The sequence below is a fragment of the Caloenas nicobarica genome, chromosome 4 (genome assembly GCF_036013445.1).
Source record: "Caloenas nicobarica isolate bCalNic1 chromosome 4, bCalNic1.hap1, whole genome shotgun sequence".
Classification (NCBI taxonomy): domain Eukaryota; kingdom Metazoa; phylum Chordata; class Aves; order Columbiformes; family Columbidae; genus Caloenas; species Caloenas nicobarica.
In genome coordinates this window covers 50,452,912-50,479,713 of record NC_088248.1, presented here as the reverse complement: position 1 = coordinate 50,479,713, position 26,802 = coordinate 50,452,912, and the positions used below count along the sequence as shown (strand labels likewise).

Sequence of the window (26,802 nt, the reverse complement as noted above, 5' to 3'; positions counted from 1 at the left end):
TCCCTTTGTCTTTTTTTTTTTTTTTTCCTTTTTTTCTAGAAGGATACTTGTCTAGGCACACAATGTTTGTTTCTCACCTCTCCAGACAAATCAGTCAGCCTTTTCCTCCAGGTAAAATCTCTCTAATTGCAAGCAGTTAACATCAATCATTACAACTCTGTTAGAAGTAACCTGCCCTTTACCTGGCATTGAGAAGACCTGTCCTGTTGTACCCTGTACCAGGTTGGGGTGTTGACTATCCATATAACCTCTTGCCTTGTTTATTTATGTTACAGAAGGGAGTGAGTAATTCTGCAAATATTTCAAAGGTGAGGAATATCTCTATTATTTGCTTAAGTCATGATTACTAACTACACTGCAATATATCACTGTCCAGAACAACTACACCTGAAAATACGTGTCTAAGTTCATATATGTTCATAATAAAGTGTATTTAACTACAAAGATATACATGTCTGAAGGTATAATTGCTACTAGAAGAACATCTGAGCCTTATTGCCACAGGTTCTGGGAATGTAGAAAATGCTCAGCAGTCCAGTGACATAATAGTGATACCTGCATTTCTAAAGTATCTCTAACATACTTCAAAGGGGAGTTGCTGTGAAAGATCTTCCTTTGAAAATTAGGGCTCTTCCTCAGGCATGCAGATGGGAACAGAGAACAGCATGTCTAAAAACTTGACAACCTGTGTATGAAATGTATTTATGTACACTATTAATAAATGACATCAAGAATAATTCTATTAAATTCACACAGGATCATGTAGAGGAATCTGATGTAGGGGATTTTGAAACAGCAAGAAAAATGAATGAGAATAAGCTGTATGTCTGTCAGAGACCTGAAGGTGTTCCAAATAACAGAATCCTGGCAAATCTAGAACTCCCAAGGGGTCAGGCAATATTGATTTGGCTGAATTATCAGTATAGGGAACCATACTGTGACAGCACGTCTAGAACAGTTACAGAGTCTATAACTTTTCTAAAAAGTGTTGACTTCTCGTGTCCAGACCACATCTCTAAAACCAAAGAATTACTGTGTTTTGAAAGTTTTTCCCATGGAGAAGGAAAGGCTTTTTTTTGTTGTTGTTGTTGTGAAAACATTATAGATGTCCAGTTTGGTTATGCTTAAGGCTTGCAGTTTTCAATTTGCACAGCAATTTTTATGCTCAAGCTATTCTGAATTAATTTTGAGAGTAAGACTTTGTAAGGTGCTGTATCAAATGTTGCTGGTTTTAATTCAAATTACAACTACCATGTTTTCTTCAGTTGCTAATTTACCAAAATAATTAAGAGCCGGCGAAGAAAAGCTATCAAGTTTCCCAAGCGAGATTTAATCTTTATGAGAAAATGCATGCATAAGTTTCATTCTTTTTAAACACTGCTGAGCATCCAAAGATAATGAAAATTAGGCTATGTCTTCCTGATTTCAAAGGTGTAACTTGGAGGCGAAGGGCGCTTTGAGGACGTATCACACAGACACTGGATCTGTGAGCTTGACATTAATGGTATTTTTTATGTCATGCTTCACGTTATAGCTACATTATTTGCATTATGAACTAAGCCTCAGTCATAAGCAAACATATCTGAAAATCTGTATTGTGAAGGCTCAAGAACTGCTTGAAGACATAATTCATATGGCAACACTTTGATGCGTTGGAAAACTGCTAGTAATTGCTGGAAACATTTTGAACTTTGCAGCAATTTCACTTTTCTCCCACCTTTTTCTTCATAATCACTTCCCTTTGACTGAAACTCTTCTTATTTTAGACATGCCCGCAAAAGGCATTCTGCAAAACCATATCATAAAGTTTTCCTCCAAAACTCGGTCTTCTGGAGACACAGCAACATACGTAGAGGGGAAGTTAATAAATTACAGTGTATCTGAATCCAAATACGACAGACAGTGCCTGAAGAAGATGTGAATGCCCAGAGGATGTTCCCCAGCATGTTATGATGCTGGACAGGTTTGAATAAGAAGTTCAGAGCCTTTTCCAAACAAGTGGAGGAGAAAGGTCACTTCAAGTTTCTTTACAGAAATTTCTGCAGGAAATAGATGCTGCAAAATCAAGCTGCCCCAGATGTATGACAGCTTAATAGGCAGGAAAATGTAGGAATTTGGAAGCTAACCAAGCTTTTTTCAGGTCCTGTGTTGGAACAAATGCTGGACCCAGGCCTTGCTCCCTTACTGTCAAGACTGAAAGGGCGAGAGTCCAGCCTTGTGTAGCATCACATTGATCGACCTGTGCTGAAGCTCCAACAAGGGCTTTTTGAAAGAGTCTCTCCTCATTAGTTTCCACCTAGGAATTACAAAAAGTCTTTCAAAGCATGGCCATTCTGATGCAAGAGTTAAGAGAAAAATGAGGAAAGACACTAAGTGGCTCACACGTACAAAGTAATTACTGCCACCATTCCACATATGCATCTAGGTTCCTGGCAGCAACCACTGGCCCTACTCATTAGAAATATCCCATAAAATTCTAATCAATTTGAGCAAATGAGATTCAAGCACTATGCCTGCCCACAGGCTCCACCATCACATCTGGAGGAATAGATGTAATTATTAGCCTCCTTGATTCCAACCTTGCACCAGGGGTAGGAAAGGCCAGGACAAACGATCAGCGAGTCATTGACAGGGCAGCACTGCTTTCCAAGCTCCAGTGAGCTTGTGGCAGCTCTTTGCAGGGTCACCAAACCTGGCAGAAACTCAGCTGTTTATGCTCATATTTGAGGTTGCAGCAGGATTCCCATGGGGAAGCTCCTGCAACTCTGTCCTATGATATTCACAATGGAACAATGCTGCCAAAGTGCATCAGCGAGAAGAGTATCTGCTAGAATAATTATTTCTATAATCTGACATCAGTTTGGGTCAACTTTGTCTGTCTAACATGCTCAGTGGGATTTTACAGAGGTTAGATCCTTCTCACACACAACTGCGGCCTTAGGTTTTGTTTGCAATTTAGAAAAATGGGACTAATATCTCAGTTCGTCAACTAACAGACTCCTCAAAACGGGAACAGGAATTGCACCAGATACAGATCTATATTAATATGATCATAATTTATATTATGTTACTAAATTATTTTTTGTTCTTTTCATCTGATTTGTGTGTTACCGCTTTAAAAAGTGTGCAGTGTGTTATTAGTATGCTACTTAATCTTTAGCACATTATCTGTAAGATTTAAACACAATGCACGCTCTCTTAATTTTGGTTATAGCTTCTGTGACATTTATGCTTACTTTCCTTTTTTCCTATGCTGATAAGTTAAAAACGCCCCCCAGGCATTTTGCAGTTATGTCTGTGTGTTTGTTTCCATGGAATTACACATCTTATGTTGGAAGGAAATATATTTATCAGAAGACTTAATAGCTTTTTTTTTAATTATCTTGCAGATATTAATAAAACCAAATCTCTCTGTTTCCCTCTTACATTAAAAAAAAAAAGTAATTCTCTTGCTGTTAATGAACACTACTAGTGGTGTTTTCAGTCCCTAAATTTAATAGTCATCTCCTGTGTTTACAACTCTTTCTTCACAGAACAAGGGTACAAAGTATCTCATATAGGGAGAGCCTATGACAGATTGCCCATTCAGTAAGAGGGGCCCCAGATATACGACCGAAACATTTACATCAGAAATAGATTGCCTAGACCTAAATTTTTCCCACTTCAAAGCCTGAAAATATATCACAAATATATCTTCCTTCTTTCATTTCCTTAATGTGTCATCATCACATGAAACTTTTAAAGGGTCAGATCAGAAATAATTAGGAAATTCTTATTTATAATGGAGTACATAAGCCAAAAAAAAAAAAAAAAAAGAAGAAAAGAAAAATGAAAGAAACCGGGGGAAGTCCCCTCTGCTTAACAGGTAGGAAACAGGTCAGACGAAGGCAATTCTTGTGTGTCTGGGAGAGATCTCCTAGAGTTAGCAGAGATGCTGATCTGCTAGGCGTACTGGAATAGAGGGATTTATTTTCTCCTACTTGCATGTACACTCCAGGTCATGATGGGGAACAGTGTCTCACATTCAGCTCACAGCAGCATCCCACCCTGAATGCCTACAGAGATGTTCATATTTATCAGGAATTGAAATAACCTGGGAAAATTCCTCACCACTTCCAGCTTTTGAAAGTTATTATTGTCAGTGGGGCAGTGTGACAGGAGAAGAGGCTGGAGAGGTGGATGGGAGGCTGGGAATGAGAAAGGAGAGGCTGGAAAGAAGAAAAATCATAATATAGTGAGCAGGCAGAGGAGAGAAATGGGTAGGTCCTGGCCATCAGCAATGTGAAAGACTGAGCTCAGGTCTCGTCCCATCACCGAGCATGACTGTCCGAGACAGACCCGGCAAGAGGCACCTTCCTGCAGCAGAAGCTGTGGAGACCCAAAGTCATGCAAGAGAAACCTGAATGACCCTGTGAGCCTCCCCATGAACCATGGGCAGTACTGAAGATACGCTATGGACTAAGACTATAATTTTAGACTTTGAATATCTGACTCTTTCTACAGCTAACCAAGCACAATCATGTCCCTCTCATTTAGCTCATATCCAGTCTTTAATCAACACTGATCGGTGCCAGAGACATCGAAATCTTAGATACTATAGCCTTCCCCTGGGTCGCTAGTAATGCTTCAATTCCTTGATACCATCCAATGGAAGAATTCAACATTTAATTTTTTGGGGGGCCCTGGGGTCTTAGCATCATGCTAAAGACAATACTTCCACAGAGGCTAAATTTTTGACCTAGGTCACCAACGGCTGAGAAATCTGCACAATTAATTTTTGGAGGATTTTGGCTAAATGTAGTTTAACCTCTCTGTGCTAGCTGAATGTGAAAACTGCAGCACTGGTTACAGCAAAAGACACTGGTCATACACCGTTTCTTTGTCTAGCAAACCCCAAAAGAAAGTTGCGTTTCAAAACTTTGTATTTTGTCATGGGCTGTATTCTCAGAGAACAAAGATGTTTGAAGAAGTAGTAAAATTATATATAATATAACAGAAATATATTGCACATATATATATGTGCAATATGTGGCCCTTTAAAGGCATACTGCAGTGGAATTTAGGCGCAGCATGTAGTTTTGTAAAAACAAATGAAACACTGGTGTACTTACAAACTTAATATTCTACAAGGAAAAAATACTTGTTGCACATTTTCTACATACTTTTTCCATGTGTAAAATGTCGCTTCTGCACTAATGCTGTTGGTTTAAGCTCCTACTTGCAGTGTGAGCTGGATCCAAAATTTTTGCTGGAATAATGATATCAAGGAGGAGTCAATAATACACAGTTGTCAGCAACACAATCATGCTCACAAATGCTGCTGGGCTGGCTAAATTGTTCTTGGTATTGCTGCTTCTGTTCAGAAAACTGGAACAAGCTCTAGTGGGAAATCACTTTATTTTGGTGAAAGCAAGTGGTTCTTCATGAGGGTTTGCAGCACTTCTCTACCAAAAAAAACCCCACTTCTACTGTAGACAAGGACTTTGCAGTCAATTCATTTTTTTTTGCAGAGATTTCTTACAATTCCGCATTGTACTTGCATGCCTTGACTCTATTGACATTCTAGTTAAGAGTAAAAACATTCCCCACTGCCTGGTTTGATTTAGCACAGAAATTATATACAGTTTGTTTAAAAAAGAACTTTTAATTGTAGCTCAAAATAGAGTGAAATGGCATAAAAACTGATGTCACGGTCCAAAAATACAATTCTATTTTGAACATCTAAACAATATCTTCTTATAAATGTTCAGATTATCATAAAAGTAAAAGAGAATCAGAAGAACAGTGAAACTGCTCTTTTATAGATTGGGCAAAATCTGTAATAATTTGCTTAACAAAAAGATGTCTTCTAAAGATACGCTTGCTGTTAAAATCAAGATACGATTGCACACTTGGCTAAAAAGGAGTTAGCAAACATTTTCTTTTTATCCAGCTGCAGTCAATCAAATAGCACAAGAAGGCAATGAATGAATATGAATTAAAGTTGTCTGTGGAAAACATAAGTTGAGCCTTTTCAGAATTATCATACCTGAGAACGTACAAATATCTATCAGCAATTTGTGCACAAACTGTTCGTTTCCATGGTCCTTCCAAGACAGATTGACTTATGATGATGCTATTTAATGTAGTGACATCAGTATAAATAGGTCACCCAACCCAGGGTAACAGCTTTCTGGTAATACCCCCTGCAAAGGGGATCATGGGGACAAGGCACAAGTAGCTCTAAGGCTCTGGTGGCACATTCTATGATTCTATGGTCCCAGCCCACCAGTGAGCTGATACAGATGCGAGAGCTTTGGGTGTATGTTGGAGCCGTGCTAGGAGGAAATCCCTTTTCAAAACATGGAATGCTGCCTGTCTGTTGTGCAGAGCATCCTGAGGCCAAACCCTTGGTGCAGCAGTGGGGAAGGTAATCCCACACCATTTTTGACTGCTTGGGGAGTCACCTCCAACCTCTCTCCTTCTCCTGCCCCAAAGTGGACATCCTGCTTGATGATGCCCTGCACCTGCTGGGATTAGGAGATTCAGTGCAGATGAGCTGAAAAGAGCACTCCCTGTGTCTCCTTTAGTATGTCTGTGAAAAATGACCTGCAATTTATCTCAAACATCTTTGGCAGAAAAAAAATCTATGTGGAACTACAGTCTGGCTGAAGAACCGAAAACTTTATCAGAGGCAGCAGACAGAAGCTGTCAGCTCTAGGAGACAACAAAGACCCAGAAAGCAAATGCATGGGCTGCAGTCCACTATGCATCTCATTGACCATGGTGTTAATTTAAGCAACCTTGTTCTCCACCTCCTTTTTTTGTAATGTAGCAATACTTCAGCTAGGCTTCTTCCCTGCCTGGATCCATGATGTGGCCACACACACACAACCTTTTCCTAGCACAATGGAAGGGACAGAGCTGAGTAGGAGTAAGTCACAGACAGGGTAGCACAAGCACTTTGAGGATACATGGTGTTGGGGCATCACAGTAATGCAGGGATGCAGACAGCTCTGGTACCTACTACTGCTGCTGGTCCAGCATATCAACACCCAGCTACACCCTGTCTCACTGGGTCACAAGTACTCTTAAGGGGATTAAGCATGGCAGTGTGCACCAGTAGAAGATTTCACCTACAAATGCAGTTACTGAGCTTGTTGACTCCATGAGGAAATACTCTTTGCTCCACACCACCATTAATCACAGAATCACAGAACCTGGCTCATGGTCATCCTGCTGTCTACCAGGACCCCCAGGTCCCTTTCTCCTACACTGCTCTCTGGAAGGATGGCAGTTCAGGCAAGGTATTAGTGGGAAACTGAGAGGGCAACTACAACCTCCAGCCTCTGGTATGTTGGTTTTGATGCAAAGAAAGGAGAGCAGCTTCAAGGAGGAATACATATCAGCCAGCTAACGAGGCCCACGGGCATACTGGAAACAAATGCAGCATGCACTGGAGATGCTTGGTAACTGCTTAAGGAGGCTAATACCTATCTCTTACATTGCCCTCATTAGCCACAGAGCACAAAGCATTTTGCAAAACAGGTCAGTGCACTTTACAGCTGAAAACACTGTGGCACAGAGAAATTTTAGTAAAGTTCAGTTCTCCAGTGGAGCAGTGCAAAGGGGTTCCCAAATCCCAGCATCATATGGCAGCTGCAGGGTCGTTTGTTTTTTTTTTTTTTTTCCTGCTGTGCAGGACAACCAACCTGCACACATATTTAAAGCTGTGCCATTCACAGCTGAAAACCGTTAAGAGATATAAGATGCAGCTGGCAGTGATGTAAGATCTAAACAGAGCTGTGCTTGTGACCAAGTCTCCATGTCCAAATATTTTGTTTGTATTTCTTTGGATTTATTTACAGAGGAAACTCCTCATTGATTGCATTCATCCACCTTATTGTTTTTAAAGCATCTAACGGAAACGACTGTTAACCTTTGAGGCTAAACAGCATCTGCAACTTTCACGTAATTCCAGCCACCTAAAAGTGAGATATTTGTCTAAAGCAGTTGTCTAGACTCCCTCTGAGGAGGATAAAGACACCTTCAGATGGTGACTCCGCCGACCTGCTTCAGGCTGGATGACTGTCACTCCAGAGGTGCCTGCATTTCTGCACTGGATATAGACAGCACCTAATCACCCAGCTTAGACACAGGTGAATCTCAGCCTCTGCTGGCTCATTTCAAAGGGATCCTGTCTTTGTTAAAGAACTAAGAGAAGCAAAGTTAAATGAGCTGTCAGTCCATAATATTTTATCCAACGTATCTGGCCACACAACAATATGAAACAAATATGAATGAATGGGTATTTGACATGATGATCCAGGACCCTGTTATCACTTCAAACATCAGCTGTAGTATTCTGTTTTGTCAGTGGCTGATTGTATCAGCCAAACATTAACCCAAGGGCTGTGATGTGTTGCTAGTTCTGGATAACTCCTGTGCTTGTTTGCAGAAGGATTTCTGAAGTGTTTGGAAAGGAACTTGAGATGCTAATATTCTCCCAGGCTTTCAAGGGTCAAAATGACACATTTCATCATATGATCATGTTAGAAAAACTGAAAAATCAACTGTGAAAGATGAAAGGAGAATTCTAAATACTATTTACAACATTTGCTGCATATTTCTGCTTATCAGCTGTATGGTGGTTATGCAGTGAGAATTATTAACATGGCATCAAGGTTCTACAGATAATAATGTCCCAGGATTTAACCACAGGTTGAGACTCTGACTCAGATTCAGCAAACAGCACCTGTTAAATTTGCCTTTGAAAGGAGCTAACCTACCGTGTTATTTTGACTTCCTGTCACTGTCATAAATCTAGCACACATTGTCATAGACTAACGAGTGGACATTTTCCACAGCCACATCCTAATTGCTATACTAATTTCATCCCCAAAGCCCCAAACAAATGATCCACTTCTGACACATGAACTGGAGCAGAAGCTGGGAGGGAAGAGCTGCCGGCTCTCTGAGATGTAGCGAGATGAGCTGCTCCCGGGCTGACATCTGTGCTCACAATGGGCCATATGTGGACTGCACGGAGAGGGCTGGTAACGCAGCAGAGATCATGCATTTAACAGATTGCACCTACAACCGACACCTTGTATAACATTTAATATAAGGATAAATAAAGGTGGCGGCAGCAGCAGCCCAGACTGGGTACAGAACAATCGACCAGCTGACATGAAGCAGGGGAAATAGCTCTGAGATAACCAAGATATCCCCTCCTAGGAGGAGCCTGCTGCTGCCTCACATTGTTTAAACCTCCTTGGCTATTTAGGTGTCCTTCTACAGTGAGGAAATCACCCGCAAGTACCTTTACACCTGGCTTCAGATAGAGGCATCATGGCATTTACTTTGGCATTTAAAGGCCAGCTCCTTCAGAACAAAAGGATTTGCTCTTGCGAGGTGCTGGCTTTGGCAGCAATCCAGCCTAAGTTCCTTCTCACTGCTCCTTCTCATCGCTTTTCCTCCCCCAGTTCAGCAGTAGGCCTATTTGCAAAGCCACACAGTAAACCAGATCATGGACTAGATTAGGGGTGAAAAATTACCTTTTCTGTGGTTCCTCAAGATAGATGTAGTAGCAAAACAAAGAGGTAGCAAGTTAAAGTGCCACAGCAGGGGACAGAATTAGGGAGAGAAGGGTCAGGACCTTCCTAAGCCTGTTTCACAGCCCGTGTCTTGCAGACCAATGTGGCAAACACAGGCTTGAATGACATGGGAGTACTTCAGGACGGAGGCACAACGCTATCAGCTGTGAAAGTCGAGTCCCAGTGGGTGCACGTCCCCTCAGTGAGAAAGGCTGTATGCCTGGAGGGGTGATGGGCTCGTAAGCTGAAAAACTGACATCTACATTTGCATTATTTCCAACAAGGAGCAGATGGCAAAGGGACACTCCATACTTTCTTATGCGAACCTCAAAGAATCTCATATCTCAGTTTTAGTTGGACATTTTCCTGTCCCAAACTCGTCCTGTGTGCTGCCAGGTGACAACAGCTCCCTGCCCAAAGGCAGCTGCCTATCAGTGAGGATGGCTCTATATGCAGTTTATGAAGGAACATGGGGCAAGGAAGGGAGGCTTTGAGATATAAACGTCTGCAAGGTTTAAGACAGGCAGAAGTGAAGGTAGGGCTTTGCCACCGCAGGTGGAAAGAGCTGGTGAGCTCTGAGAAGGCACCTTGGTGCAGCTGGTGGGGGTCACCCCCTAATAGCAGAGTATGCTGGGCATGGGAAGCTGTACACAAGCCAAAGCCTGGCCTTATGCAGGGGCGGCAGCTGGGATTAGGGGTTTGCCCTCGGTGCTCTTGAATTTGGGATGAGAAACAACACAAAAGGAGGATTCAGCTGAACATTTAAGGACAAAACTAGATATGGTCTTTAGAATATATTTTTTACACTAATGCCATTGTTTATCTTGCACATCAGACAGATATGTACAGGAAAATGTGCAGAAACATCTAGATAAACATTGCACACCTGGGTAATCCATCATTTCAATATAAACTGCCTAAAAGAACTGAGATAAAGTGGGAAAAAGGTTCCAGAAAACATATCCTGAAACTCATCTTACTGAATTTGAGCTAGCTGAACTGATATGGCCCTACCAAATCCGCTTAAATTCTGAACACGAGGAGAAAAAAGGAGAAGTGGTCACCACATTTAATAGAACATTGCCTCTTAAGGTCCAAATTCACGAGCCTTCTAAAGCTAGATTATTTCATTAATATCAGTGGACTTTACAGCACCTGTCTCACAAGGGCATATATCATTTTTATTCCTGGGCATCCTCATGAACTGATTTTTTTTCTTTCTGTTTGTCCAGACTGGAAAAACTAAGTAATCAAAATGCAAATTCATCAAGGTGCAATTCCAGGCCTTCCCAGGATGCCAGGCAGTCAGCATCCATTGGGAAGGTGGTCTGTAATAGCTCACTTATGCTATGTAACAGGCTACCTACGGAAATTTCCAAAGGTGACCGCACCACCTCAGTTTGAAAACTCTTATCAAAAAGACCGAAAAAAAACTTCTACAGGTGAAAAATTAAGTAGATTGGATGATAAATGTGATGGGCATGACCTTCCTAAGGGCGGGGGTGGGGGGGGCGCCTTTGACTGCCTTTTACTCTCCCCGTGGTGTATATGTTTTTCCTGCCGTCCACCAGCACTGGGTTTAGGGATTATAATACACACTGCATTTGCAAATATACAGCGTTGAAAAAAAAAAAAAAGCCCCACAGGCCTCTGGCAGTACAAGATAGCTGTACAAAAATGGAATAAGACTGATAGGAAAATAATCTCTTAGAGACTTTTGGTTACCAAGAACTGTGAAGATAGATTGTAATGAAAATGTAAATATGTACATACCTGCTGTGTGGTATGGTCCCCTAAGACACTGCAGCATTGCCTTGGTAATGGTTACCTACCCCATACAGAAGGGCAACAACACCTACAGCATTTTAATTCAGTAGGGGTTACTCAAAAAGTTGCAGGGGCAGAAATGAGAGGCGATGGAGCAGCTGTTAGCCCTGTGGATACTTCATCTATCTGCAGCAAACTACAAACCTTGCTTTACCAAAGCTGAGAGTTACCTGCTCACAGACAGAGATGCTAACTAAAAAGTGCCTTGGTCTCTAGGAAGTTCAGCTGTCCAAGGCCGTCCTGGGAACTGAATAACACTGAGCAGAAAATGAGACAAACTTCGCGGAGCAGTAGCTGGGGAAACCAGACTTCTTGATCTTTCTATGAAAAACAGTGAATGGGTCACATGTGCAGCCTGTTTACAAGTTTAAGAACTGTCTTCTGTGAAATGCTTTGACTCTAATAAATAACAGTTGTTTTTGTGGCTGGCCACTGATATCCTCATTGCAGACAAGGTGATGGGGTTATGACAAATCCGCCTTGCTCTGCACAAGGAAATGAGCAGAGTGGGCTCTGAGGATGGGACTGGGAGACAGCGGGAGGCTCATATGATGCTCCCCTGACAAAGGCTGAGTGCTCCAGGCCAGACATGTGAGAGGAGCGCTGGCAGGAGGAGTCAAGAGAGGCCGCTTGCCCATAAAGTACAACCCCAGGTTAGCAACGAGTTTTAAAGCCGAATAAAGGGGAACTGACGCATTTCTGCAAACGACACAAATGGGACCTAAAGGACTTTGAAGATGCCTTGCAAAACTAAAAAGGATCCAAGCAATTTCTGACAGAGCTAAATAATGATAATTTAAAATAGGTTAAAGAGAGATATTTGAGGGGTGATGCGACAAGCAAGATGTGATAAAACAAACAAGCTTTTCCGTTTGTCTTCTCAGGCAACACAGATAAGACAAGCACCCTGTTCTCCACATCACACTCTTGACATATATAATCTCAGTCAAGGGGGTTCTTTTGTTTTTATTTTTGTTTTCTTCTTATTTGATCCCCAAATTCATCTGCAAAATAGTGTGGTTTGACAAAAATGCCAAAGGAGTCAACTGGATCTCATGTGGCTTTAATCACTGCAGAAGAGAAATGCCTGACAAACCCCCTCTCTAGCTATTTATTTAGATTTAAGATATGGCAAAGCACTGTGAGAAAGCACAGAAGGACTCTTTATGAACAGCAAAGCAGAGTCAGTTCTTGTCACAAGATGCAGAGCCTGGATATGTTTTCAGCAACCAAGGCATTAATATCCTGTTGGGAGCAGGCAGAGAGGGCAAGGATGAGGCTCTCCAGGTCTGCGGCCCAAAGCTGCCACGTGTGGGAAGGCCAGAGAAGGATGGGAAGAGAAACAAGCTGGGAAAGGGGAACACTTTTGAGCCAGCCACATCAGCTGTTTCTCCACAAGTATTTTGACACGTTAAACTTGTTTGTTTGGTTTTTTTAAAAAAAGAACAGCAATAAAATGAAATAAGACAAGACAAGACTTGAAAAGACCTAAGTTGCTGCATGGAGTCAGCTCTCAACACTGGTCTGTGCAAATAAAGCAGTAAGCGATAAAGGCAAGAACCGTACTTGGCAGTTCATAAAGACAAATCTCTTTTCTTAGTAAGATTGCAGGCTATAAACTAACTAAAATGCTATCAAGAAGATTAGAGCCTTTATTTTCCACTTAAGCTCATACTGATAAGACAGTTTTTACAATAGCGTGCTATGCATGTGATAATACAAGTCGTCTTTAAAACCAGCATATATTTCAAGCTTCAGTGACGATTATATCTCAGCTCTTGACATTCGATGCTGGAAAACTCTTTAATTAACTAGGATGGCAATGCTGATTTAAGATCACGGGCACAATGGGATTTAGTGAGTATTTTACGAAACTGGATTAAAAGGGAATAAAAGATACCTCCCATTTTAGTAAGGCTGAATGGATTCAATTTGAAGGCTCATATTCCAGGGGGAATGCGATAAAGGTGTCCATTTTATCCACATTAATTTAAGTGTCACCCCTGCTAAAATACTGGAAGTTTCTGCAGTTAAACCACATGGAAGACTTTATAATCCTGCCATCTACAGATGAAGCCTTAAGGCATATGCCTATCAAACAGTACCAGTTTTCTCCACTCACCCCCCGCTACATGTCAATGTAAGGATGTAGAAGACTGGAAATTAATAAAACTAAATGCAATGAGATGTCCCAACATCCCCAGCCTTCTAAAAAACAGGTCCAGCTGGATTATATCTTGCTGTAACAACAGTTTAGACCAGCAGATTTCACACTTTTTTTTTTTTTTTATTAATAAACAAGAGACTCAGGAAATTCACAGCTATGGTTTTGTCGATTAAAATTAAGAAACAGCAGAGTGCTGAGTATATATTTTTGCAGAGTGGTCATATGACATTACTGACAGCCGCTCTTCAGAAATGCTGTTTTAGATGAATTCACAAGGCAGAAATTTAACCATGTTTCACTTTTAAAAGCTTAACAAACTTTTACGTCAATGATTAGATAGCTTTTAGAACAACATTGGTAAATCGATACATGTTTCAAACTCTCATAATTTCCCAAAGCCTTCAGGAATCACAGAGGAGTTAATGCTGGAGCTGTTTGGTTTGCTGGGGCTGCCAGTTTTATATGCAACAGCAATGTCCCAGACCAAGATCTATAAATCTGCAATTCAGAAAAAGGAAAGCATAACCTTATACAAGAAGTTGTTATCACAGGGTTTACCAGGAGGGATTCTAGCTGGCATTGACCGGCTGTACCAGAAGGGTACTTGCCTCTTTTCTCATTAGATATGTCATGTCATAGATAAAAAAAGATGCCACGGATTATTTATGCTGTAAAGATTTAGAACAAAAAGGCTTTCACAGCCCTGACAAATAAACTGTTTGAAGCCATCAAACTAGCTAATTTCTAAATGCATTTCCATCCAGATACAGAAATGAAGTTGTCTTTCATTAGGGCACCAGTTATTCAATGACATTAGCTTAATCTTACCAATATTATTGATCTATTCAATGTTTACTCTAGTAAGCGGTCCCATGGACATGTAAAAACAACCTTTTGAATTGACTATTCAAAGGAACTCCTCCATAAATGTTAAATCACTTTGAAGATTTTAAACTGAAGTGAGCTTTCCAAATACAGGGTTTCATATTTTTCTCCAAGCTTACCATTTTTATCTCCAAATTGGTATCTATTGTCTCCAAAGTCTGTGGATCTCTCTCTTTTCCCCCCTACCCCCGAATGTCAACCTACTGCAAGTTGGTTCTGGCAGACGATGAGGAGAGATGGCATTACCTGTCCTAACACACTGCCACAGCACCACAGTGACGACTGAAGAGAGGAACATGTGAAGCTGGTTGCAGATGCAGAGAAGATCCTTTTCGGCTTAAGTTCACATATTTTGGGCAAAGGTAGAAAAAAGACCTAAAAGAACCCTTCACTGCTTCAGAAACCTTCTTTTCTTCTATAATGCAAACAGAATATGGATGAGAGAACTTATAGCATTCAGTGCAATACATTGGACAGAGGTGGAAAGGGTAACTGCATTTATCATTATGATTATTAAAAATAAATGAAGTGGCAAGGTTAAAACCAATTCACCTTTGTTTCCCACTTACTGTAGCTATAGCCAGGCAAAGTACACAGAGAATGTTGTTGCCACTCTGATTTTGAGATGTCTAACATTCAGTTAATGCTTGTGAAAATGAGGCACATGATGCAGGGCCATGCGGAGTTCGGCTTCATGTGATCAGGGATGTGCAGAACATAAAAGGCAGGCCACTAACTGAAAGAGCACTAATCAAGAAGAACAGGGAGAAACCTGTCACAATAACAACATCATACGTTCCTTGATAATGATTCAGTGTAAACCTCTTGTAGCATATTGTGTGCTGTCTTTGCATCTTTAAGAAATTAAACTGTAAATACTCCAAGCATTTATATAAAAAAATTCCAACTCTCTTTTTTTCTCCTACAAAAACAAACCCAAAGACACTTGGAAAATCTGGAGTGCACTAAAAGTTTAAGTATTTCAGCTATTTTTTTCTTCTACTTAGAACTAATTTGATGAGGTTAGCACCTACTTAGAAATATGACTTTAAAATGATGTTTTATTTTGAAATTGTTGGTGTGCTAACAAAAATGTATTCCATTTTGCAGGAGAGGAAGGATTCACTCATCAAAAGAGACTGGCTGTCAGAGATGAAAGAGAGTAAAGAAATGGAGAGAGCCATTTTAAACATATAAGACAAGACTTTCATCTAATGCTGGACCATATGGGACAGTGCTATTAACCTGGGAAAAAATTTGACAGTACTGCAAAAGAAAAGAAGATGAAGAAAAAAAAAGGAATAATTTATCTTCGATAACTTTTCTGATCTGTACTGACATATTTCAATAAGTCTACATTTATGTTTTTCCAAGGGTGAAGGTTTTGCCATGTGTCCCCTACATCTTTCTGTACATCCCGAAGTGCTGGGATGGGTTTTCTGACAATGTATGTGTCCTTCCCCCTGCCTGTGGATACCCGGGCAGAGCACAGCTGGTGAATGCATGGATGACTCCTTTGCCTGGGTCACCTATATACTTTTCTTTCACCTCAGGAGCATGTGACACTGACTGACAAAGCAACGTTAAAGACAGACATTTTTGTAGCTTGTATTATTTCTGCCTGAAGAGCAGCTCCATGCTGGCTCTGTAGCTACAGAAGCAAGTGCTCACAGATCATCCTTGTCAATCGTCTCATCGGTGCTTAAAAACCTCCCTCTGTGGGATTCCAGCACGTTTTCTCCAAAATGCATTTGTAGACTAAATTCTCCTTACTCTTTGCAAGTGCTAACATTTAAGCTATTTCTTTTTTTGCTGAGACCTAAAAGGATGACTTTTTATCTGGCCCTTGAGGGACATGAAAAACAATTGCTCACAATCCTCTTCGTAAGAATCTTTACCGTGTCTAAGCTTGCTGTCAGCTTTCTCTTTTCCATACCAAACCAGCTAGTTCTTTCAGTCCTTCCTTTTGTGTCACAGTGTATACTTTTAAGTCTCACTTCTGGTGCTCCGACTGACCCTTAACAGGTGACAGCCCAAGGCGGGCACAGTTTGAGATCTCAGCGGTGCAAGCTGGGGCAGAAGCGTTACCTTCGGTGCGTATAGAATCTGCTGTGACACCTCCAAGGAGCTCTAAGTGAGAATTTTAGTGGAGGCAAATGTCTTTGTACCTGCCACTTGAGGGATGTTCCCTCTGTTTCCAAGCCCCGTGCCCGGCCCGGCTGCCCCCCACACCCCGGCCCACGCTGCCTCCAGGGCGTGCCCGGCCCCACAGCCCCGACCCTTCCTCGCAGCACTTGCCGATGCCGGCACGGCTGAGGCGCTGCCCCGTTCGGAGACCGATCTCTCCCCCGCGGCAGCGCTGTGTGCATATTCAGCAACCGGGCTTTTCCTTTTAACAATTATTTTATTTTGGGGGTCTTTGTGGCAAGCTCCACCGAGGCAGCCTAGGACGCTCCCCCTGCCCAGGGCGGGCGGAGGGGAGTTTCTCACCTGCGCCCATCCCCGTGGCAGCGGGGCGGGGGCGCGGAGGGCGCTGGGGGGGCCGCGCAGCGCGGCGCGGGGCGGGCGGCGGAGGCGGAGCCGACGGCGGAGCGGCGGGGCCGGTTGTACTCCGCAGCCCTCCCGCGGGGGCTCGGGCATCTCTGCGCGCCGGGAGGTGCGAGCGGCAGCCGCGCCGCGCCGGGCTCGGGGGGTGGCGGCGGCATGGAGGGCGCGTACCTCGCCTGGGAGCTGGCGCACGCCGTGCTGCTGCTGAGCCTCTTCCCCGCAGGTGGGAGCCGCGGGCGCGGGCGGGCGCGGAGCCCCGCGGGGCGGCGGGGCCGGGGCTAACGCGGGCGGCTAAGGGGAAAACTTCACCGCCGGCGGCCGATTCCGCGGGGGCGGCAGAGGGCAGCGCCGTGCCGGGGGTCGCGGCGGCAGCCCGCGGTTTGCCCTGCCATCGCCCCTCGCCGCCGTTACGGGACGCCCCGCCGGCGGCAAAAAAAAAGTCCTTTGTTTGCAGTGCGCGGTTATCCGGGGCTGGGAGAGGGGCCGGCAGGGAGCTCCCCCACCACCATCTCCCCGGACCGGGCTGTTTTGACAATAAACTATCTGGTAATCAGTACAAAATGTCCCCGCAGTTAAGTGCTCGTGGAACAATAGGCACGGAGCGAGCCGCCGCCGTCAGGTGTCCAGCGCTCCCCAGCAGAGGTGAAGCGTCCCCCGGGGGGGCTGGTGGGCTCGGTGCCGCGCTGCGCCTCGCCGGCGGGTCGGTGCCCCGCGGTCCGGAGGGGCCGGGCAGGCGGCTCACGGCGGGACGAGGCATCAGAGCCGGGCTGCTCTGGCACTGCCGCTTCGCCGCGTTGAAGAAGAGGACAAGCGGTGCCGCTCAGGCCTTTCGGGAGGTCTGTCAGTGCTAAAACTTTGGTGTGCCGGGTGATAAATTCAAAGATTCCTCTCCACTTCCTTGATAAAAGGGGGTTTCCTTGCCACCTTTCAGAGCCTTGCGCGCAGGGCTAGTGATTTTAAATACAGCATCTGTATGCAGCGCTGGGCAACTTTGCATGTGACTTTCAGAGTTGCCGTGCAGCTCCTTGCACGCTCTGTAGGTTTAAGGGGCAGTTGGAGGTCTACGGGGGAAGGTGCTGTAAGGAGGTTGCCGCTACTGTTCGAGGAGTTGCATCCAGGGAGGAATTTGACCCTGCACACCACAGTCTGAAAGCGGACAGCATGAAAGATTATTTTGTCACATATCTAAGAACAAGCTGAGGATATGGTGAGGAAGTGATGCTCTGTGCAAGGTGTTTAACGTCTGCTGCCACCATCAGAGGGGAGCCCTGCAGAGCACCCTGTATGAGAGCAGCCGGGGAGTGCTCCCCAAGTCTCTGCCCGTGATGCTGGGAGCAAATAAAATACCAACAACTATCTAGTGGCAATTTACAGTGCTTGATTGTAAGCACTTTATTTTGGGATGTGAGAGAGGGCAGTAGTTGATTTACAAACATTTTTGTTAATAGTTTTGTTTGGGTTTGCTCCCCTTTGTTTATTTGTTTAGTGATATCTGACAACTTGGACTTTCCTATTTGGAAATACTCATACGTTTGCAAAATGCTAGTGCTGTGGCCACAGGGATAGGGAAGTCTCCTAGCAATGGGTTATTCCTCAAAAAAAAAAAAAAAGTTTAAATGTCTAATACACACCAAATTTATTTACTTCATGTATTTCTTGCCTGCACTTGAAGGTCATCCTTCATCGTATGGTTAGACTGTCCTTAAGGAAAGCTTGGGAAACAGGTCAGACTGGCAACGTCTCCTGGAAGTCATGAGATGCAGGCTCCAGAGTACTGGAGAGGCAAGGAGGGATTCTTTCTCATGATCCTTCCTCTGGTTCTGAGTTCAGACACTTACTTGTGGGAGACATTTCACCTCAGGGGCATATCAGACAAACTTGTATAGACAAAAATACACTGTGTAGTAGGCATGAATGACTTGTTGCAAAAGACAACTGTCTTTGGGTATGTATGTGCATCATCTGTGTATCACACAGATGCAGGAATATTCAGGGCAAGTTTTGTGCTGGAGGAGGTATCCGAGTGATGGCTCGTGTCCTGGCAGGGGCACAGTGGACATCAGAAGTGACATGCAGTACAGAGCTGATCTGCTGTGCTGGATTGCTCTGGAACTAGCATGACCCTGGGTTACTTTTCAGTTTGCCTCAGTGCAGATGCTTGGACTGGATGATCTCCCACAGTCCCTATTCAGACCTATCCTATTGTTTATCGGTATACAGATTTATATTAAGTATCTTACTTTGGCTGTTAGTCAAAAGCTTCTTCCTTTGGTTGCAAATAGGAAAGGAGGATGTAGAAAACAGAACTTAATGTAGCTTCTTGGAGGGTAAGCCATTAATCTTCTCTGTCCACAGCCCCTTCCTACTTTTTGTTTTTCTTGCATCCTAACATATACTTCCACTCTCCCTTCCATTTGGGGGTTGCCTAGTCCTCCTTTCATGCAATATTCTGGATCTTTTCTCTGTGCCTCTCCTGTCCTCCCTCATGGTTCGCCCTGTCCCCTATGCCCTGGTACTCTGCCAGAGTCCCAGTGGCATTTCCATCCCGCAGTCATGGAAGACTGGACATGGTTCCTTTCAGCATCCATCAATATAACCTTTTTTTTTTCAGTCAGCTGCAGAGTAATAGAAGGCTCTCCCTGTGCCCAGAGGGAAGAATATCTGTTTTCATAATGCTTCCTGCTACCTGTCAGCTGACAGAGAGGAGGCTTGAAGGAGGAAGATTGAACTTGATGAGGATTCTGACTGCTGTCACTCAGTCGTTGCCCTGATCCCCACAAACTGTCTGAGTGTCCTGTCCTCCCTACTGTCCTGTTTACATCTCTGCTCTCTCCCTCCTCTGTGGTAGTGCAGGTTCTCCTGTGCTGGAACATGGCCCAAGGCCACTGCCAGGAGCAGAATGGCAATATCCAAGATTGCTCAACACTTGACTCTTTTTCCTTCCGTTACAACTGGGAACCCTTTCCCAGCAAGTGTGTAAGTGATTTTTCTTCAGGCTTAATAGTAAAGAATGTGATAACTTTGGCAAGAAGTGAGATTCCCGTTTGCATCCCGTTTAAGTACCATTCATACAAACTGGAGGCATTTCCATGTGCTCATTTTGCAAGGGAGAGCCTTTTGTCGACAGGTGACTGCAGATGTAGTACCACTGGGTTATACTGGCTCTCTGTGGGCTTTCCACCTCGCTTCAGCCCTTCCAGAAACCTTTCGTTGATTGTCCAAACAGTAACGCTGCTTTGCAGGTGCCTGGATTGATCAAAGGATCCTGAGTCACCTCCAGAAGGGACATGTTGCAGCAGGACACAGGTGGAATCAGAAAAGATATGTCTTTAGCACATGTAAACACGAGCTAAGATGGGTCTTAAAGGGAGGAACATCTGAGTCATGTTCCAATCAGTAGGAGTTTCTTGTAGTGAAACTTGTCCTTTTCTCTCTGGTTTGTTGTGAGAGTCTCAAATGATACATCTATATTCTTTAGATTTCTGTCTGAGCTATAATTTGTTGTTAGTGCAAGCTATTTGAAAGATTTTTAAGGCATATCTGGAGCTGTCAAGCTAAATACCAAGTATTACACATTTGTAGTTTAAAGGAAAGCTACTTTCTAGCCTGAACTTTCAGTAAACACCCCGGTGTCATCTGAAGGTAAGGAATAACGAATTCTGGATGAAACAACAATCGCACAGCATCAGAGTTTCAACAACATATATGTTTATCTACAATACACAACAACCTATCTAATCTTATATAAATCTTGTAAAAGAGAGGCAGTAATTGCTCAAGGTTAAGCCACTTTTCAGCTTTTTCTCTCTGCCCATGAAGATGAATGCCGTTGCAGAGATCAAGCGTTGCACATTGTCTTGCTCTATGTGTGTGACACATGATTTTACAGATGTTGTTTTCTTTTTCATCTAGTACAAACATCTTCCAGGATTTTGAGTCATTTCCTTAAGTCTCTTTCAGCTGTTCAGAGAATGGCTAGAGGAAATGAGGTCTAATATCCTAATGCATGGCATTTACTGTAAGTACCCTCTCACTTGGAGGATAAAACTTTGCCTTTTTGTAATTTCTGAATATTCCCCTGCACAAGAAACAACCCCTGCTTGAGCCTCTTTAGCCTTAATAGAGCTTAAGGTGTTCATGGTAACCTTAGGCAAGAGAGGAGAGCTGATGCTAAAGGTATCTGATGAAAGCAGTAACGCAAATTTTAGTGTGTTACATCTTTAGGACATTTATTATAAAAAATCTGAAGAGAATGTACATAAAAATTACTAGGACTTGACATAAAAGAAATTTTAAAATAATTATTACTTTTCTGTATTATTTTACTGCAGGAGTATTGTGCTTGGCTTTTTCAGTGACATTTAGGAAACTAGAAGGGCTTTTTCCGAAAGGACCCTCTTTAACAATGAATCCTGCAAACAGTCATAAAGGAACGTAATTTTACGCATGTGAGTAGTCTCCTTGGCTGGTTGCCAAACCTAATGGCAACTGAAGTGTATTGTTTGTCCACCATCCAAGATTGCTGCTGTTAGTGATAAAAGCCTAAGGGGAGTGTAAACATCTGTGTGTGAAGGGAGAAGGCGACTCCTGTTTTCTAGGGTATACCAATTAGAAGGCACAGTAAATGTTAATCTCTCAGCGGATTTACTCTTGGGGATTATATTGATTTATTCTGAAAACATAGGTTTTCGGATATACCTTTAAATGGATTTTTAATGATCTTTTTCGTGTCACAACAGATTTTTTTTTTGTGCACCACGGAAGGCTCTTAATTAAAATATATTATCTCTTACAGGCATGTAAATAACAGAAAAGTTTGTAATGTTGCTACCATGCTATGCAACTCCTGGGTTGCTCCATGCAGATCACTCCTTGAAACTGTAACTAAAAAGAGGCATAATTTAGTGAAATTACCAGCTACAGGGGGTTTTGTCGTCAGGGGGTCTGACAGTGTTAAATGTCTATGATTTTAAATGTCATCTGACAGCTGAGTCCTTAATCATGTAACATAATCATTAAATATCTGATATGGAGAAGAATTCACTGGTCAACTAGGCACTGACAGCTTTAAATCTAAGTGATAAAGAGAATGCACGGGCTGATTTACATTAAGAAGAGATGAAAGCCGTGGCAGGGAAATTTGGAAGTCGGAGAGATGCATCTCTTACAAGTTCTTTGGAAGCCTGGCAATGCCAGGTTAGTCCTTCATCTCCTTTCTTTTCCCATCAATAATTGTCTTCAGCTAAGTAGTGTTCCTGCACTCATGCTGGGTGAACGTGCTCCTCATGACATGGAGTGGACTTCTTCTACAGAAAGGTTTTGTGCAAAAGCCACACTGGAAAAAGAAATAAAACTTTTTGATTATAACCTGTCATTCAGAGCCTGCATGTTTCAGAGGAGGAGAAAGGTCCCAATGAACTGTGTGATAGGAGTGTTTTAGCTACTCACATACACAGGCCATTCAGAACTAACTAGGTTCCTGCCAAAGGGTATCATGAGATTAAAAACTTGCACTTGGCTCTCTTAGTCTGTTTTTTGTTCAGGAGTTAATGGCTGTACTGACGTCATGTGTTGAAGGTTTTGTCTGCATCCCTCAGGACTGGAAACTTCATTCTTTGCTGAATGAAATCTGACTTTATATGCATTCACCTGCCTCCCACAGCTGGGTTTCTAAAAGGCACAGTAAGACTTTGGAAGCTCCCGGAGAACTGTTAAGAGTACGGCTGGAGGAGACCTTCAGAGTTCATCTGGTCTGTGCCCTGCTCTCCGCCGGGGTCAGACCAAGCAGGTCTTCCCTGGCAGACTTTTGTCTAACCTGCTCTAAGGCAGACTTGTGGTGCAGTCTACCACCCATTTTTCCTAGTACATAACTAATTGTTTAAGGTCAAAAGCTTCTTCTGATACCTAACTGCATCTCCCTTGCTGGTTGCTTATTTCCATCCTTGGTTTTTTTTTCCCTGCTCTGGTGGATATAGTGAACTGCTGATCCCATTCTCTTTATAATAACATTTTACATGTTGACAGTTAATATAACGTCTTTGACTTCTCTTTTCTGTGATGAACCTTTTTTAGCATTTTCTTTTGGTGCATCTTTCGTAACTCCCCCTCCTCTTTTTCTTCTCAGTCCTCTGTAACTTGTTTACATTTCCTCCAGATACCATGTGTAAAATTGGAGGCTGACTCCAGATAAGAAATCTAGCACTCCCAGGTTTAACAAAGTAGTTACCTCCTCATGTACTGTGTGCTTCAATTTGATCCAAAGCATTGTAAATCTTATTTTAATCATGATTTAAATCAGCCAACAGTAAGCCTCATTTTAACTGTTTTGCATTTGTACTTAATCATTTTGTAAAGAAAGGTTTAACCTCCTTTATTACCATTGAGTTTTAATTAAATATAGCCTTTGCACTTAAGTGTTATACTTACTTTGATTAATCACTGTGCCTGTATTTAAGCACTTATGTAGCTTGTTATATATACACTTACTCTGATTCTTCATGTGTATGTTTTAGTATGAAAATATAAAGTGTTGACATTTCTTGTATTAGATAATTGATATTTTACTGATTATTTGCATCGATTACAATGGAGGAAATGAGAGTTCTGAAACGTTCTTCCGTTAGACAAATAGCACCACATAGAAGCCAGCCAATTCAGAAGAAAAAACTCATTGAGAAATCTTTTGAAATAAAGAATTAATGTCTGAAAGGCCTATCTGTAGTCAAAACTGGTGGTTTCTAATCACTGTGCTGTAAATATTTTAGAACTAGGCAATCTCATCCTCTTTTTATTCTTAGAATGGCAATGGAAAGAAACATTCATGGTTTTTCAACTCCTGATCAGTAGCTCCTCTTTGAATGGACTAGTTGCTTAATTCAGTAGTACTAAAATAAAGAAAATATTTTGCCTGCACCTGCTAGGAAACTCCAGATGCCAAAGGCTGGTTTATTGCTGCAGCACAACCTGCCTAGAGGTGCTCTGCGACTGACTTCCTTGAATTCAATAGTTTTATTATCTTTAAAATGTTGGCAGCGAATGTATGGCTTGAATAATTTTTTTTGCCTTTTTTTTTTAATGATTAGAGGAGTTGTAAATTTAAATTTGTGTTGCTGTATTTTCAAAATTACTGTTGAATATTTTTAATTTTTTAAAAGGAAAATGTGCATTATGAAAATGCTACATTTTAATTTAATGTAATACTCTATTAGACTGCATATTTAATTTAATATTTTTACCTGAAGTGGTTATGTTCATATGCCTTAGGTGCTGTTCTGCACTAGGACTTGGTACTGAGGCATTCATTTTGTGCTGCTCAGTGACTGCCTGATTATTTTCTTTATTTTTGCTGCCTAACTCTTTGTTTGCTCTTTTACATGGCATTCAAGTGCTTTCTGTGCCTGGATGGGCATGACTTTTTAACTTTGAAAAGAAATTATGTTATCTTCAAGAAAATAAAAGCTTCCTCCCAGTAGTGTTCACTGTAACACAAGCTGTTGAAGTTTCCTATTCCATAGCACGTCTGACTTCCAGGTATTATACATAAAATTGCTGACTTTGCAGTAATGCTAATATCATCATACCTAGGATTTAAGGTATGCAGCACAATAAAATAGCTCGAATGGAAGAAGCAGAAGTAAACCCTGTATTTCTGGTCTCCTCCCATAACCCAGCTACCATCAGAAGTGATGCTGAAATGGGATTCGCTGCTTAGGCAGGTACTCGGACTCCCCTGCCCTCTTGTGTATATCTTCTGGGGTAGGAAAGGACCACTTTTTCAATAAGCAGCTACCTATGTATATGCCGTGTATATGCAATTTATGATAGTGTTTATTTGTAAACTAGGAAATACAGTACCATTTGCCAACAAAACATTTAAGTGGGACTTATGCTGACATTGGAGGTTAAGTTCAATGACCGAGTAATGAATCTCCTTGCCAGGAGAAGACTGGAAAAATAAAACTGGACTGTCAGAAAGATGTCTAGGACTCTGTATTCAAGGTACTTCCAAGACAACATCAGTGGCAGATCTTGCTGGGTGTTAGCATGATTACCTGAGGCAAAATTCGTGCACCCCAGGAGGTTCTGAAGAACCTGCTGATGAATCCTCCACAAGTTGTCCTAGTCATAGTTTCAGAAGGCATATGCGAAATTACTTTTCTAACATGAACACATTAAAAATGCATTTACGAGATTCAGGATTGTCTGTAAGGCAATGCTTTTACAATAATTTTTTAACATCCTAATTAGCAGCAAAGTTTGTGCAGTAGTTAGACAAAGGAAATTGAACTTATTGCAGGCTTATTAAAAATCACTGAATAGGTAAAGTTAATTTATATGGACAAATATGGAAATACTCCAAAACCTGCTTCTTAAATGGATCTGTGTGCCATGTAGTTGCATGACGTGTGATGCAACGACTTGTATTTCAGTAAAAGAGCTATATAAATACTTCAGCTATCTTATTGCTTAAACCCAGCAATTTTCTCATGAATCTATCAGAGAATACAAAATAATATGGACATAAAAAATAGCTGTATCTTTTCTGCAAATTTTGGTGAACAGGTTTATTATTCTAAAAGTCTTGTTTATTGCTATACTCTTCTAGGAAAAAGTACTGGACTGAATATCTAGAGAAGGTAAAATGCAGCGCTTCTCTTTGTGGTATTTAATGTGGTCCATCATAAGAGCAATGATAACATAATTATGCAATTATTGGTATATTTTCCCCTCTGGAGGCCAGTGCACCTTTTAATGAAATTGCTACTATTTGATAAAATTACTGCCAAGATTTGGAATAATTAGAATTTGCATTGCCAAAAGTCTTACGTCTCCTTCCTCAGTTGAGCCTTTTCCAAATAGGCATTAATTCAGATTGCCAAACGATTCACTGTTCTCCAGTTTTCTCATTTCTCTTCATTAAAACTATCTTTTCACTGCATTTCAGAAAACACGCTTTCAAGCCCAGGTTGCTCATTACAAGGAACACTCGTTCAGAACGGCAGTTGAAAGATACTGCACCTTTTAATGTAAATGTCAGCAAAGAGAAGTGAGAAGAAAAAGCCATTAAAGGAATACACTGGATGAATGACAGCTGAATTTGAATACAGTATGCATTACTGTGCTTTCTCATTCCTTCTAATCATTCTGCATACTTTATAATTTGTTTGTTTATATGTCTAACAGCTGATAAAACAAACTGTGGGAGCAACTGGTTAATAAGTAATTTTGGAAATTAGAGGGAAGGAGGAGTACTCACTTCAGTAGGAGTATCAGTCTAAATGTATAAATCTCAACGCTGACAAGTGTTGTGGCAGACAATTGCTCTTTTTTGCAAATCCTACTTATGTGTGTGTACATACATATATATTTATCTTCCCCTTGTATTTTCCTTTGAATAAGAATGAGCAGGTAGTAATTTTAAGCTTAGATCATTCTAGCTTAAAAAAACCCCAAACCTGCTAGGTCAGTCATGCTTTGTGTTTGGTTTTGTTCATTAGCCCATTGCCTGTAGATTGCTTCTGTGGTTGGAAGATTAGGTATAAAATCATAGTGCGTCAAAGTGCTGTAATAAAATGAATTAATCACCCAGAATAGGTTGTTGTACATAGTGTTTCAAGATGAGTGACTGGACTGCTATAATGCATATGGTGCTCCTTCAAAAAAACAAACCCCAAACCCCCAAAACAACAGAAAAAACCCCAAAGCCATTACTTCCCAGCAAAGATGATCCAGAAAGCTATCGTACCCAGACGTGGCAAGCAGCATGGTGTTTGATCCTGCTGTGGCCATTTAGTATGTGTG

The 26,802-nt window shown here is 41.9% G+C and overlaps 1 protein-coding gene across 1 annotated transcript in view; it reads left to right on the top strand.

Annotated features, from left to right (window-relative positions):
- The first annotated feature begins 17,157 nt into the window (after positions 1-17,157).
- KIT (KIT proto-oncogene, receptor tyrosine kinase) overlaps positions 17,158-26,802 on the top strand; it is a 55,100-nt gene continuing 45,455 nt past the window's right edge. The window contains exon 1 of the mRNA XM_065633738.1: positions 17,158-17,224. Coding sequence (XP_065489810.1) covers positions 17,158-17,224 — 67 coding nt within the window. The remainder of the gene's footprint in view (positions 17,225-26,802) is intronic.